At 44.0% G+C, this 16,007-nt stretch overlaps 1 protein-coding gene across 13 annotated transcripts in view; it reads left to right on the top strand.

The window, feature by feature from the left end:
- TMEM63C (transmembrane protein 63C) overlaps positions 1-16,007 on the top strand; it is a 69,614-nt gene that overhangs the window by 28,268 nt on the left and 25,339 nt on the right. For 7 of the 13 annotated variants that reach the window (XM_083732948.1, XM_083732947.1, XM_083732941.1 and 4 more), the window contains 6 exons: positions 6,276-6,354; positions 7,515-7,754; positions 10,257-10,336; positions 14,284-14,371; positions 15,437-15,474; positions 15,824-15,966. In XM_083732948.1, the coding sequence (XP_083589074.1) occupies positions 7,560-7,754; positions 10,257-10,336; positions 14,284-14,371; positions 15,437-15,474; positions 15,824-15,966 (544 nt within the window). In that variant the 5' untranslated portion in view covers positions 6,276-6,354; positions 7,515-7,559. Of the gene's footprint in view, positions 1-6,265; positions 6,355-7,514; positions 7,755-10,256; positions 10,337-11,834; positions 11,868-14,283; positions 14,372-15,436; positions 15,475-15,823; positions 15,967-16,007 lie in introns of all 13 variants that reach the window. The other 6 variants (XM_083732942.1, XM_083732937.1, XM_083732943.1 and 3 more) reach the window with 3 other exon arrangements.

The raw sequence follows: 16,007 nt of genomic DNA, 5'->3' as shown, positions 1-16,007 counted from the left end.
CGGTGGTCCACAACCTTTCCCAGTCAGCAAACAAAATATTATGACCAATGTCCTGTGCCCACTTAATCATTGCAGATTTAACCATTTCATCTTGTGCATTCCATTCCAACAGCAAGTTATACATTCTTGCCAAATTCTTAGTACTGGTTTCTAACAGTTCTGTCTCTAGTTTTGATTTTTCCACCTGGAAGCCGATTTTCCTGTCCATTTTGAAAACTTCCATTATTTGATAGTAATGTAGCCAATCTCTCACTTTCCCCTTTAATTTCTCAAAACTTTGCAGTTTCAATTTGTCCCCCTCTTGTTCCAGAATTTCTCCATATCTCGGCCAGTTGGCCTCCATTTTAAGTTTTTTAGGAGCCTTTGTCTCCATTGGCGACAACCACCTTGGAGTTTTGCTTTCAAGCAAATCTTTATATCTAGTCCAGACATTATATAGTGCTTTCCTGACAATATGGTTTTTAAAACCTTTATGAGTTTTGACCTTGTCGTACCATAAATATGCATGCCATCCAAAAATATTATTAAATCCTTCCAAGTCTAGAATGTCAGTGTTTTCAAGAAGTAGCCAATCTTTCAACCAACAGAAAGCTGCTGATTCATAATAAAGTTTAAGGTCTGGCAGGGCAAATCCGCCCCTTTCTTTCGTATCAGTTAATATCTTAAATTTTATCCTCGGCTTCTTGCCCTGCCAGACAAATTTAGAAATATCTTTCTGCCACTTCTTGAAACACTCCATCTTGTCCAATATTTGCAGTGTCTGAAACAAAAACAACATTCTAGGCAACACATTCATCTTTATAACTGCTATTCGACCCAACAAGGAAAGCTTCATGTTTGACCAAATTTCTAAATCTTTTTTGACTTCCATCCAAGATTTCTCGTAATTATCTTTAAATAAATTTAGATTTTTTGATGTCATATTTATCCCCAAATATTTCACTTTCTTAACCACAGTTAACCCTGTCTCATTCTGAAACCTTTCCTTTTCAAATGATGTTAAATTTTTCTCCAATACTTTCGTTTTAGATTTGTTCAATTTAAAACCTGCTAGCTGACCAAACTCCTGAATTAGTTCTAACACTCTTTTTGTACTAGATTCAGGCTCTTGTAGTGTAAGTACTAGATCATCTGCAAATGCTCTCAATTTGTACTGTTTCTCTCCGACCTGCACCCCTTTGACCAACTGATCCTTATCATGTTTAGCAAAACCTCCAGGACCGAAATAAAAAGTAGTGGAGAGATTGGGCACCCCTGACGTGTCCCTTTTTCTATCTTAAATTCTTCTGTAACAACATTATTCACAATAAGTTTTGCTTTTTGTTCAGAGTATATCGCACTTATACCATTTTCAAATCCTTGGCCTACCCTATTAAGCTTTAATAAGGGCTGTGATGTAAGAAAAGGCTGTAGTGAGAGTGCCTTGCAAGCAAAAGATCCCAGATTCGATCCCTGGCAAATCCAGCTTGACACCATGGAGAACTGTTTTCCAGTTGGTGTAGAGTTTACAGTGTAGACAGTAAAAGCTAGATGGACCATATTTCAGATGTAGTAGAAGGGCAGCTTCACTAGGTTGGTCCCTCTCTTTAAAATAACAGCCTTGCCAACAAAAAACATTGCAAACCTCAGGGAGGGGAGGGGGAGGGAGGCAATCCTTCTGTGAGTCATATAGGTTCTAAGTGACATACATACTGTAAGGACCTCATTAAAACGCTTAATGAATAGTGATACAGATTGATGACCATTTACACCTGGGGGAAGAATAAATGGTTAATGGGCAGTAATTCTGAACTGGTACTAGCTCCCTTCTGTTCTTAGTTTGTTATACTTAATTTTTGCAATTGGGACGCGGGTGGCGCTGTGGGTAAAACCTCAGCGCCTAGGACTTGCCGATCGCATGGTCGGCGGTGCGAATCCCCGCGGCGGGGTGCGCTCCCGTCGTTTGGTCCCAGCGCCTGCCAACCTAGCAGTTCGAAAGCACCCCTGGGTGCAAGTAGATAAATAGGGACTGCTTACCAGCAGGAAGGTAAGCGGCGTTCCGTGTGCTGTTTTGGCTCGCCAGATGCAGCTTGTCACGCTGGCCACGTGACCTGGAAGTGTCTGCGGACAGCGCTGGCTCCCGGCCTATAGAGTGAGATGATCGCTGACGAGAACCAGCTCGCCATCAGTAAGAATCAGTCTCATACAGAGGTGGGTTGAAGAATTATGGCTGCCTCATTGCTGCTGCAGCACAGCCTTTATTGTGTAAAGTCCGAAAGATACAAAATACAAGGAATGCAACTTGTTCTCAGCCAGCAGATAATGACCATCGCACTAGACCACGCAGACGATCAGGCTATGTTTACGTGGGCCAATCATTAGGACAGCATGAGCTGTCCACACGTTGATCATGCTCCAAGGATGCTTTTAGCTATGAAAGCACCCTGCAACTTTGCTCATGCTCTTATGTACAAGCAACCATTTTCCCACAGACCGCACAACCCTAGAGTTTGGCAAGACTGGCCCGTACGGGCAGGGGTACCTTTACCTTACCTTTACCTTACTAGCTCCCTTCTGTTCTTAGTTTGTTATACTTAATTTTTGCAATTGTACACTGGTTACATGCACCAGAGTCTTGCTGATTTGTCGTACTGCTTGAATCTAAACACAGCACTTGGGAAATAAGCTGTACTGTTTGTACTTAGAATTGGGACGCTAAGCGTGCGTAAAATTTGGCACAGGTTAGTAGGCGGCCAGTATCTCATGACATCTGTCATACTATTTAGGAAATGCTTCTTTAACAGTTTTCAGGTACAGTGGTTGCTTGGGTTGTGAACATGATCCGTGCAGGATGCACGTTCGCAACCCGCAGCGTTTGCAACCTGCAGTGGCGTGTCTGTGCACGCGTGGGTTGTCATTCTGCACTTTTGTGCATGCGCAAAGCGCAATTTAGCACTTCTGCGCATGCGCGACCGCCAAAACCCGGAAGTAACCCATTCCGGTGCTTCCGAGTTTTGGTGGTCTGTAACCCAAAAAAACGCAGCCTGAAGCGGCTGTAACCTGAGGTACGACTGTATAGGGAAGTTGGCCTTTCTGGTGTTGGTGATTTGCTTTATTGTATTGTCTGAAACAGAACAGCTATGCGGTGCAAAGTGACTTTGGCCACATTCGCACAATACATTCACAGCACTATGATGCCACTTTAAGCAGTCATGGCTTCTGGGAGCTGTAGTTTATTAAAGGTGCTGAGAGATGTTAGGAGAACTCTATTAAAGGTGCTGAGAGATGTTAGGAGAACTCCTCCCCCCTCCCCCGCAAGCTCCAGTTTCCAGAGTAGTTTAACAGTCAATCCCCCATATTAAGGAACTCTGGGAATCATAGCTCTGGGAGGGGAATAAAATCTCCTAACAGCTCTCAGCACCCTTAAACTACAGCTCCCAGAATTCTTTGAGGGAAGCCATGCCTGTTTAAGGTGGTACCATAGTCCTTTATGGTGTGAATGTGGCCTACTGTTTATCAGTTCATGTGAGAACTGGAAGGAGGGAATAAAAGGCAGGACCTTGAGAAAATCCAATGGAAAAAAGTATAAATGGAAACTGTTGAGAGGAATCTTTGAGCCTGGCACAGTAGTGTGTTGTTCCCCTTGTGAGTGTCTGTGCACTTAACATTTTGGATGATTTCCCCAGTACTGATGGAGCTCTTCTGTTTGCATTGTTGAGGTAACCAAGGTTTTAGTTTAGGAAAAACTGAGCCAGAGGGATGCCTCTGCATTTGTTTTGTGAGAAGGGATGTAGGAGACAGATTGCTCTGAAACAGACTGGATACTGCAGGGAAGCAAGATTGGTATTCGGTAATATTGTTTGGCTGACTGAAGAAAGAAGGTCAGTGCTTGTGGAATCCCCTCCAAGAACTTCAGAGCACAGATAGAGAACTGCATATTTGCACATTCCCCCCCAGACTCTCATTTGAGCTAACTAGGAGTGCAGAGCCCCCAAGAAATGAGATTACATTCTTAAAAATCTCTCATTAGCATAATTAGCAAGTGTCACCAACCCTGGTAGATCTGACAGGAAGGCTCAGTGGGAGTTCAAGGGAAGACAAAGAAAAGGAATATTGATGATGTGGCAAAGCTGTGTCTACTTCAGCAGGAAGAGGCAGGAGTCTTGATACCCTGAACTAAAAAGATAAGAGACATCCCAACTCTTGTTTTCTACTCCATGCCTATGAGCATTTGGTTTTGATCAGATCTGTAAAGTAGGGAGAACGGGATGCACCTAAAATCAGAATAAAAGCTGCTGTGTGCGCCCCCTTTCTTTTTCTATGCAAAGATGCTTCTATGTGTGAAAATGTGTGACAATTATTAGTGCTTCTTAATGTGTGAAGGTCTCACATCCTTGTATAGGGAAGGTATAATTGGCTGCAGTTTCCCAGCATGTGTACATCACATGTAAACATTGTGAAACCTCAAATGTTGAGGCTGCTGAAGAGGCCAGAGCCCATGTTGGCTGAGAATCCTGGAAGACCTGCTCTCTGCCCTGCAAGCCTTTTTCCACCTGGCCTGGGAGGTCGGGGCCCGGACTGACTCCAACTGCAAAAGCTGAGGCTGCTGAACAGACACTTGGGCTGGGGTGTTATTTGGCGGGTTAGGGGGGTTGTTACCGTTGAGTTTGGTATCTTTATTTTAGATCTTGCCATTTATGTGGAAATAGCGCAATGTGGTTATATCTTTTTTAATGTTTTGTTTATTGTTGGGTTGCTTTTGTTATGTTGTATGTAGTTATGTATTTTTTCATGTTGCAAGCCACCTTGAGCATGGTTTGATATGAGGAAAAGTAGCATAAAATTATATATGTATGTAAACACACTTGAGCCAATTGGTCATTACCTCTCGGCCTAACATGCTTCAGAGGATTATTGTGATGGTAACACCATGGAAGAAGCCGTGGAGGGTGCTTTCTTGCATAGGAAAGCTATAAACTGTGGAAACAGCCTGAATGCTGACCCTGAAAAGTCTTCTCTGTGCCAGGGAAAAATAAACTCAAAGCTGCAGGTTCCTAGGAGTCTCTCTGGTCCAGACGCTCTCTCTGTGAGAGGGTCACTCTTGTTAACAAAAGGGGAATGAATTATGCAGCAATTGGCAGTGCCAGATGGCGACTTCCCTTCTGTTTACATAAAGAGGGGAGGAGAGAGAAGGCAGGCATAGGCAGAAAGGAGCTGCACACTCAGACAGAGGGCAGATTTCACTATGACTCTGCTGCCATTTTGAAAGACAAGAGAGACTTATTTCCACTGCCCATTTGAAGGAGGGAGTTGGCTTCCCTCTGTCTTGGGAGACAATGGAGGAGTGCGCCTTTGGGGGTGAAGTCAAACTGTTGGAAGCGCCTGCTGTGTCTTAGAGAGACCGATAAGGGAGAGACATGTTTTGTTGCAGGTGGAACAGATTAAGGTGCCTGGTTGTGCTGCTGCAGATGCACCGCGGCGTTTCTTCTCTGTGTGTTCCTCCCATCAGTCATTCCTCCTCTGGTCACTGCTATGGATACACAACCTGACTGTCTGTCGAAAGAGGGAGACTGTGGCCACACCTTCACACCATACAGTTAAAGTACTATGATACCACTTTAAACATGGCTTTCCTCAAAGAATCCTGGGATCTGTAATTTGTTAAGGGTGCTAAGAGTAGTTCCCCGCTCAGAGCTAAAGTTCTCAGCGTAGTTGAACATTAATTTCCAAATTAGGGTGCTTCACACATACTGTTTTATTTCATTTAGTTATATTTTTTATTTTAAAAAATATGCCGGCTTGTTTTTTTTTTTAACTTTTCAATTTGTATTTTTAATAATTATTTTATATTGTTTCATGTAAATCAGAAGTTTTTGTTGGTTAAAGAGTATGTACGGTAAATTGTGTGCATGCATTCCACTTTTTTAAAAGCTTATCACACGCAGCATGCAACGAGTTTAGTGAAACGAATTTGCTGTGTTTGTTCTACCTCACTGCCAACCATGTCCTGTTTAGGTTGATCATTAGAAACAAAGGAAGTTGGCAGGTGAAAACAAATGCTTACAGGCCTGAGCAATTCAGGGGCTGCCAATTCAGCTGGATGTCTGAAGATCTATGCAGGACACTCCTGGCTCTCAAAACAGATGTTTGTTTTGCAAGGGTTGGTGGGGTGTGGCAAGACACGTTTCACTGGATTATTACAAAGAATGATGTAAAGAATACCAGAGGGCATGTACAGCTCAAGTCACTCAGTTTCCAAAACTTATTGTTTGTTTTTGTTTTGTAGTGGAGCTCAGACGGACTCCACCGCAGTGGTGTTGATGGCTGATCCTGGTGTCTGGAACGGAGTCTAAATCTGGGAATGACGCTTCTCGGGTATGAATAAAAAAGAAACCACAAGTGCAAAGAGGATAGAGGATAGGCTCCTAAGTCCTTGTCATAGAGCACGAGGCAGAGCTGCACTCAGATCCTGCTTGTGAGCTTCCCACAGGCATCGAGTTGCCATGGAGGAGGCAGGACTAGTTGGGCCTTTGGCCTGATCCAACAAGGAGGGCTCTTCTTAAGTGAGTTCACTGCAACTGGTGCTTTTCCTCCTCCCCGGCATTGGGACCATTTAAGAGCTGGTGGAAAACAAATACAAGAATTGCTTTGCTGGTTCAGGCTGAGGTCTATGTAATACGGCAGCCTATTATTCATAGTTCTTGGTGATTTCAGAGTGAACAGGGCTGTACCCATGTCTTAACAGTTGAACTCCAAATCCCATCCTCCCTGACCGTTGGCTGGGCTGGCTGGAGCTGATGGGAGTACATCAAAGTCCAGAGGGTCATAGGTTAGCTACCCCTGTTTTAACAGATGGGAGACAAGACACAGACCAAGCAGTTAGTGCAATTTCACCCATATTTCCAAATTACACCAACACTTTGCTTCTCCATGGTCTTTCTGCTGTGCTTCACTAAACTATTGTTTGGCTTGTCGTGTCATCCAAACCTGAGCTTGTGCTTTAGCTCTTCTGGACAAACCAGAAGCTGTAAACTATAGGACAAACCTTGCTTACAGCTTTTATTAGTCTGGAAATAGCCCAGATTCAGATGACACACTGCGCCAAATTGTGGCTTAGCACAGTGTGGCAATGGACTGACCACAGTGCAGAGTAGCTGCACTCTCCTCTACCAGGGCCTGCACAGTTCCACATGTGTGCTAAACTATGGTTTGGTATAGCATGGTATGCAAACCAAGCCAGTATCTCTTTAGTCAGACATTTCCTGACGGATTGCTGGATCATTTTGCTTATTAGTTCAAGGATTGTATTGCATTTGGGTTTTTAAAATGATGTTATTTGCATATTTTATCTGTATTTGTATATTGAGTTTGCTGCATATCTTAAAATCCATGATCTTTTACTGTTTTTAAAGTCTTTGGCTCCTTATTGTAAACCTCTTCAAGATATGTTATATATTGTAAGCAGCATGTAAGCTTACTAAATAAATAGAGCTTTTAAAGTCTCCTTCAACCCTTCCCCTCTTAACTTTACCCAGGTATTTTACAGAGTAAAACTCTCTAGGAGACCACCAGCTTCATAGATGGACAGGATGTACAGAAGTGATCCTCTGGCAGGAAACTGGAGCTCCATCTCCCTGGATGACTCCATATTCCTGGATGCCCAAAACAACAGCACAGAGCAGTGCTTCAACGCCCATTCCCGCAGCTCTGTCCTGCAAGGGCTGCCGTTTGGCGGTGTACCCACGGTGCTTGCCCTCAACTTCATCATCTGGTTGGTGAGTGAAGACGGGAGGTCCTTAATATCTCATTATTAACCATGCGTTATTCAGAATCCACATTGCTTCACATTCAGCTGGGAATGGGTTGGATTCATCATTATTGGATGAGCCGTTTGCTGTTGTTTCAATTCTGCCCAGTATCTATGCATACATACTATCTGTATGTACTATCCAAAGTGGCTATAATTTGCCTTGGGGACGCAGGTGGTGCTGTGGTCTAAACCACTTAGCCTCTTGGGTTTGCCGATCAGAAGGTCAGCGGTTTGAATCCCCGCAACAGGGTGAGCTCCTGTTGCTCTGTCCCAGCTCCTGTCAACCTAGCAGTCTGAAAGCACACCAGTGCAAGTAGATAAATGGGTACTGCTGTGGCCGGAAGGTAAACAGAGTTTCCGTGGGCTCTGGCTTCCATCATGGTGTTCCATCGCGCCAGAAGCGGTTTAGTCGTGCTGGCCACATGACCCAGAAAGCTGCTATGGACAAACACCAGTTCCCTCCGCCTGAAAGTGAGATGAGCGCCACAACCCCATAGTCGCCTTTGACTGGACTTAACCCTCCAGGGGTCGTTTACCTCTTTACCTTTTTATAATTTGCCTCCAGTGTCAGAGTCAATATGCCTCTGACTACCAGTTTCTGGAAACATTAGCTGTTGCTCTCATGTTTTGCTCCTGGTTTCCCTCAGGCACCTGGTTGGCCACTGTGAGAACAGGATGCTGGACTTGATGGGCTCTTGGCCTGATCCAGCAGGCTTTTCTTTTGTTATTGTTTCCAAAAATACAAATCACTGTCTTGTTTCCAAAAAGGGAAGTGGTTAGAAGAGAACACACTAAAAACGTTCCACGCTGATAATAGCTTACCTTAAAAAGTCATATGCAGATGTTTCTCCATCCTGAGTTTGCCATGTTATCAGTGCCGCTGTATGTAGAATAACGCTTGATAATTGATGACACTGCTGTACACAGTTCATGTTATTCTGCTTCTAAAGAAGGTTGCTTCTTTCTGATAAAGCCTAAGGTGCAGCTGCATGTTACAACATAAAACCGAACCCCCAGCCCCGAGTTAGCCTTATACCACTAACGTTGTGTAGTGGTGGGAGACTTGCTGGGGAAACTGCAAGTTGGGTAGGAAATGTTTAGTCCCTCCTCCATATTTTTCGCCTTTTCCAAGTCCAGGAGTCAACTTAAAAGGGAAAATTGGCTTGAGTGTTTGTGTGCTTTGCAAGGGAAGACCAGCAGGCATGATAAAGGTTAAACACTCCCTCTTCCTTCCTGGCCATTCATTCTCCCGTCTCACTTTCACAGTATCTCAGCAAATGCAGGTTTGGGCATGATTTTTTGTTTAGCTAACAACTTGTGCTGCCCTTTAACAAAATACCAAAATGTGTGAAAGCAGAAGTGTTCAGCAAGACAAATGCTGGTGGTGGTGGGGACCACCCCCTCCCACCACAGAAACACGGACCTAATATGTGTGGAATATAGCACTTATGGAACACTTAACTCACCATGGGAGGTGATAAGAGGAAACACAAAAGAAAGATGGGTTTGACTCTGTAGGGTCTTGATTTATATCGTTTATTAAAAATAGTACAGTAACCTCCCCTCAGTCTCAGCAACTATTGAGAAATTATCTTAACACTTAAGACTGAAATATACCCTGTGGATGTGAGCTGAATTTGTAATGGAAAAGATTTTCCAAGTTTGTTTTGTTGCTATGTGGATGACTGCATACAAGGTTTATTATTATTATTATTTATTGGATTTCTTGGTTGCTTTATCTTGCGACAACACAAAGCGACTTACAAAAAAAAAAACCCAGCCCATAGATACATTAAAAACAAGAGGAAAAAGAAATATGTTTAAAACATCTCACATCTACCCGGACACTGAGGTCCAGCGCCAAGGGCCTTCTGGTGGTTCCCTCACTGCAAGAAGCCAAGTTACAGGGAACCAGGTAGAGGGCCTTCTCGGTAGTGGCACCCGCCCTGTGGAACACCCTCCCACCAGATGTCAAAGAGAACAACGACCAGACTTTTAGAAGACATCTGAAGGCAGCCCTGTTTAGGGAAGCTTTTAATGTTTGGTGCATTGCTGTATTTTAATATTATTATTACCCTTTTCTAAAAGGCCACACGTAGTTAAACACCAAAGGCCTGGTTTTGTCTGGTGCCTAAAGAAACATAATGAAGGAACCAGGTGAGCCTTCCTGGGGTGAGCCACCAAGACCAGTTCTTGTGTTGCCACATTCTGGACCTTACATAGAGCGGGCACACAAAGAAGGGCCTCAGATGATGGCTGCTGGGTCTGGGTTGGTTCATATGAGGAGAGGCTGTCCCTGAAGTATTGTAATCCTGAGCCATTTAAGGCTTTATAGGTTAAAAAAGAAAACCAGACTTCTGTCACAATGTGAGGCCATAGATAAAGGGGAAGGACACTTCTTAATGGTGAGCTCCTCTCAGTCCCATGAAGAGGGTCCCCTAAGCTGTTGCTTTTCTGTCTCCTCCAGTTCCTCCTCCTGGTCTTCTCCTGCCTTCGGAAAGCAGCTTGGGACTATGGGCGCCTGGCCTTGCTTATGGACAATGACAGGTAAGAATTCAGCTTTCCTAAAAGGATGGAGAACAATAGGAGGGCAGTCTGTTACCCAAAATAAGAACCCCAGGAAATGTTGACTGGTGCTGCTGGGCTGGCAACAAGGGCAGCGACCAGCAGCAGCCCCAAGATGGGATCCCAGTGGGCAAAGATGTCCTAGAATCTGCATGGCTGAGGGAGTGTAAGAATGATTGAAGGGGTCCCTCCGGTGCCTGCTGTACAACATGCATAGAACCCGAATCAAGTCAGCTTTCGTACCAAGGAAACAAAGTTTTCTAGTGCACATGAGCATGTGTTCACTGCTCTGACGGCAGAAACCTCAGAATGCAGCACAGCAGGAGGAATTCAGCAACACACTATTTTGATCGTTCTGTCAGCGCAAACATTTCTGCTTGCCAGACAGAATGGTCTCCCCTTCCCTCTCCCTGCTCACTGTTTGAGGGGAGTGTGGCTCTGCCAACCCTCCAGGGTGGATTTGGGGGAAGTGTGAGGAGAGGGGAGGGGAGAAAGCCCTGTTGCACTAGCAGAAACCCTTGTCCTGGCTTCTACTTGTGCACCAGGTTTGTTGAATGCAGCCAGTTGAGATAGATGATAGGTAGATAGATGATAGATTAGATAGATAGACAGATAGATAGATAGATAGATAGATAGATAGATAGATAGATAGATAGAGATAGATGATAGATAGATAGATAGATAGATAGATAGATAGATAGATAGATAGATAGATATAGATATAGATAGATAGATGATAGATAGATAGATGATAGATAGATAGATACCAAAATTTTTGCTCCATAAGACGCACCTGACCATAAGCCGCACCTAGTTTTTAGAGGGGGGATGCAAGAAAAAAAATATTCTTTAAAGGGAGCGCTGAGCAGAGCCTGTATGCATCCCAGGCTCTGCTCAGCGCTCCCTTTCACGAGCTGCGAGGAGCATGTGTGTGGCGCTTGCAGGTTTTTCCCCAACGGGCTGCCCTTCTCCCTCCTCGGGGAAAAGCCACACTCGGCTCGGCTCGGCTCTTGGGGGCTTTTCCGAGAGGTGGGGGAAGGGACAGAGTGGCTAAGCCAGAAGCTAGAACAGCAAGAGGGAGCGCTGCACAGTGATCCCTCTCACTGTTCTGGCTTCTGGGATAGCCACGTAGCCTGCATTCGCTCCATAAGACGCACACACATTTCCCCTTACTTTTTAGGAGGGAAAAAGTGTGTCTTATAGAGCGAAAAATATGGTGGATAGACATAGTATTTTCGTTATCTGTATTTTCTTGTGTTAAGTGCAGTGCTTTGACATTTTATGTTTGTTGAGCAGAATAAACAAAAGCTACCTCCATTGTGTTTTAGAACTCTTGCCTATCGCCTTTGATAACGTTGCTTGAAGCAGTTTAGAAGTACTGTGTGAATCCGAAGTAGTAGCGGTTGTTGTTTATTATTATTGGATCTAATTATTGTTATGATTTCTCTCCTACCACCCCTCCCGCTTTTTTTTAAATCAGCCGTTTTCCTCCAAGCACATGGAACTCCTATGAGTAATGATATGATGGTGACAATGGGACTGAAAGATTGGGAAGATAGGAATTCTTGTGAAAGAAAGGAATCCCCACTTCTTTTAAAGGACAGCTTGGTCCAGCCCCCACAAGGGGCAGACGACTTTCCCAAAATTACCTCACTTTCTCACCTGAATTTCTCACAGTGAAAAGGAACAATGTTGTGTTTCCCTGCCTGTACTTGGGGCTCCCTATCCTTGAGGGAACCTTTTAAAAAATCCATTGGAGGCAGTGGGTATCTTATTTTTCTTGTACAAATCACCTGAACCTATACAGGTGAAAGAGAATTCCAAGAAATGTATTAACAAGTTTCAAATCAGATTAGTTTGCCTTTCCTTCATTGAGCTGGATTAGGACTTATTCCTACTCAGAGTAAACCCATTGACTTCAGTAATTTTATGTTTCAGTGAGCTTTGAGTAGGACTAAGCCTCACGCCAACCTAGTGGAGTTTTTTTTAAAAAATAGAAAATTGAAATGGACCCACCTAATCTTCATCTTACAGTAGCTTTCCTTTCCTTCACAAGACATTCCCTGTAGGGATTATACTCAAATGGCATGGAATAGCTTCTGGTCACTCTCTTCTAGAAAGTTCCCCTGATCCTTACTCTCTGGGATGTTGGCTATCTGGTGATGGTGGGATTGTTTGGTTATGGTTTTGTTCCCAATCAGGAGGTGAAAAAAATTACTTCTGGTCTGTTTACACGTGTGGGGCACAGAAAACGGTCAAAGTCAATACCTGACACTTTCAAATTTGTTTTTTACAATATCACACTAACGTTGTGGTTCCTGATTTTAGTTGATTTCAAGTGCTATCCTCCATTCTAAAATGACACACTTCCATTGTATACAGTGGGCATCCCTTATTTCAGACACCACAGCTCTGAAATAACCATTGTTGAATTTCTGATCCAGGATTCCTGTTCTAATGTCACTTGAGATTATTTCTGCTGCATCTTCATCTAAAGGGTCTGTCACTTTCCACTGGTAGTTTGATTTGGCTCTGGGTGTTATTTATCCCTTCCCTTTATAGTGCTCCTTTCCTAGATAGTAATAGCAAAGAAGCTGAGGTAAGTTTTTATTCAAATCAGATTTCCCCCCCATGAACTTTAGATCTCCAACCGCAGTCCTGGGAAAGAGTGGCTGTTGATATGGACATTGGAAGTGGGTGGGAGTCAAAATTCACAGTCTTAAAGAACCCCCACCATTCTGGTTTGCCAGGAAAATCACTGAGCAGAGCTCAGTGCCTTGCTGGTTATATGTGTTCATTTAGAGTGCTCAGTAGGTTGACCAGCAGCAGCAGGAGGAAGCAAAGTCCTGCTATATCCCCCCCCAAACTTCTGTCCTTGCCCAATTTCCTTTTCACAGGGAATTTTCTTTCCTCATCCCAGTACTGGAAACATTGGCTCTGTGCTGGATTAGTGAGGTCTTATCTGTGATGATGTAACAGATTCAATGATGTCACTTTCCTGGAGCAGAGGCAGGAACTGTGCAGCCATCCATAACCACTATAACCTCTAATAGTGAAAAAGAAATGGAGGAAAATGCTTGCTCCCTGTGGTAGCAGAATCCAGGCTGAATTCAGGGGATGGAGAATTGAAGGGCATAGAACATCTGCTTTGCACCAAGAGGGTCTCCGAGAGCCCTGAGCTTCTAGCTGCTCAATAAGGGCCTGGTACATTGGCGTGATAAATATTATCAAATATTTATCAAATATTGTCAAAAGGATCGAGTTGGTGGTCTGACAGCTAAAGAAGTCCATGGCTTTTGCAGAACCCCAAACTCATACAAACAAATTTTTTCTGTTCCACCTACACAAACCTCTCCCTTGCCCCACACACTTTGAACTTAGGAGGCTCTTTTGCTAGGAGAAAGCAGGGTTGGGGCAATGCAACATGTTCTAATAGTTTAATTGACTGATTCCATGCAGTCAAAAGTATGTGGCCTATGTGGATATGTACAGCCACAGTTCATTTCATTTAAGATGTTTCTGCTATTGGCTTCCAGGGAGCCTCCTTCCCCTTCAAGTCAGTACACAACAGTACTTGTGAAACTGAAACTGCTTCATTCATTGGAGAAGAGGAGACACTTGATCCCTATTGGCTTTCTGGAGCTTTAACATAACTATGGAGTGCTGTTGGTGCAGCTTAAAAATGCCCACCCCCTTTGTCTTTCTCTCTCACCCTTCCTCTTGCGGTCCTCTCTGCTTTCCTGGGTTGTGGGTGAAGACACTTAACAGTTGGTCTGATCAGAATAATGTTTTTCTTTCTCCTCTTTCCTTTTTCTTCTTCCCCAACTCTCATCCATCCTGACCTCCTCTCTTCTCTTCTTCTTTGCTCCCTCTGTGCTTCTCCCAACCACATGCTCTTTCTTTCTGCCTCTCTTGCTGGATACATGAAGCCTCACATCACTCTTCTATGGGGAGCAAAGTGAAAAGGAGAAATCCCCATCAGAGACCAGCCCACTGGACGCTGACAACACAGATGTGGTAAGCTTAAGTGGGGAAAGTAGGATGGAGCTGCACTCTGATGAAAGGAGCTTCTGTCACTGTATGTAAATTGGGTCAACCAGACATTCAAGAAAGGGTGGGGGGAGTAGAGATGACTAATGTTTTCAGAGTGAATAGTGCTTTTCTGGAAACCCGCCAATTATGCTATGATATTATTCATCATAAGGCAGACAAATAGGAGGTGATGCATGGTAGCCTAATGATCTTCATGAATTGCTTTCACTACTTCTAATCCTGCCATTTTCTGAAAAACTGTTCATCGGATTACATTGTTCTTATCTGGAACGTAACAGTGAAACATTGGCTCCCAGTACATTTCTGAGCACAATTCAAAGTGTTGGTGCTGACCTTTAAAGCCCTAAACGGCCTCGGTCCTGTATACCTGAAGGAGCGTCTCCACCCCCATCGTTCTGCCTAGACACTGAGGTCCAGCTCCAAGGGTCTTCTGGCGATTCCCTCACTGTGAGAAGTGAGGTTACAGGGAACAAGGCAGAAGGCCTTCTCGGTAGTGGCCCCGCCCTGTGGAATGCCCTGCCACCAGATGTCAATGAAATAAACCATCTGACTTTTAGAAGACATCTGAAGGCAGCCCTGTTTAGGAAAGCTTTAATTTTTGGTGTTTTATCATGTTTTTAATATTCTGTTGAGAACTGCCCAGAGTGACTGGGGAAACCCAGCCAGATGGGTGGGGTATAAATAACAAATAATACTAATTATTATTTATTTATTAAGAGCCAAGCTGCATCAGACAAATGGTCCATCTCTCCAAGTCTACTGCCTTTGACAGTGACTAGTACTGTAGTGGGTTTTTCTGTGAAAATGCACAGGGAAAGCAAAGGGCACTTACTTGTGTGTTCTTTCTCTTAACGTTTATCTAGGATCATGCTCAGTTACATTGATCTGCACCATATAATTCCAACACAGTTGCAAATGCAGACATAGCCCTAATTTTTGGAGATTGGTAGGAACATCAATAGATCAGCGGTTCTTGCCTAATTGATATCAGTCAACTAGCTCATTCTGTTTCTCCAACTTCCATTCTAGGGATTCTGTTCCTGGCTCCTGTCAGTCTACCAGATGAAGTGAGTACATGCTACCTTTGGGTGATGACTATTACATGTCTTATTCCAACTTTTTATGTAATTAAATTCTAACACCGTTGCCGTTTTCCGTCAGCCATTTTACTCCGCTAGATGTGTGGACACGAATCCCTATCAAACATGGTTGTAAAGCCACTGCTTAGTCGTCCATTTTGCATTGGACTTGAGAATGTGATGATCTCTGTTGTTTTGATGTTTTCTTTCTCTCAAGAAAGGAAAGGAGGGGAAACAGATGGGATTTTGTGGCTCTGTGCTGACATGCCTTCATATCTCTATCTCTCTCTCTCTCTCTCTCTCTCTCTCTCTCTCTCTCTCTTTCTCTCTCTCTAAGGGATGAGGAAATCCAAAGCAAGTGTGGAATCGATGCCACCACCTACCTCTCCTTCCAGCGGCATGTCTTGGTGCTGCTTCTGATCATCTGCGTGCTCTCAGTGGCTGTGGTCCTCCCTGTCAACTTCTCTGGGGATCTCTTGGGTACGTAGACTGCGCCAGGGCAGGGCACAGAAACCCCTCCA

Source organism: Podarcis gaigeae, assembly GCF_964106915.1.
Source record: "Podarcis gaigeae genome assembly, chromosome: 1".
In the NCBI taxonomy this organism is placed as follows: Eukaryota; Metazoa; Chordata; class Lepidosauria; order Squamata; family Lacertidae; genus Podarcis; species Podarcis gaigeae.
The sequence above is the reverse complement of the archived record's forward strand: the minus strand, read 5'-3'. Positions and strand labels throughout refer to the sequence as shown.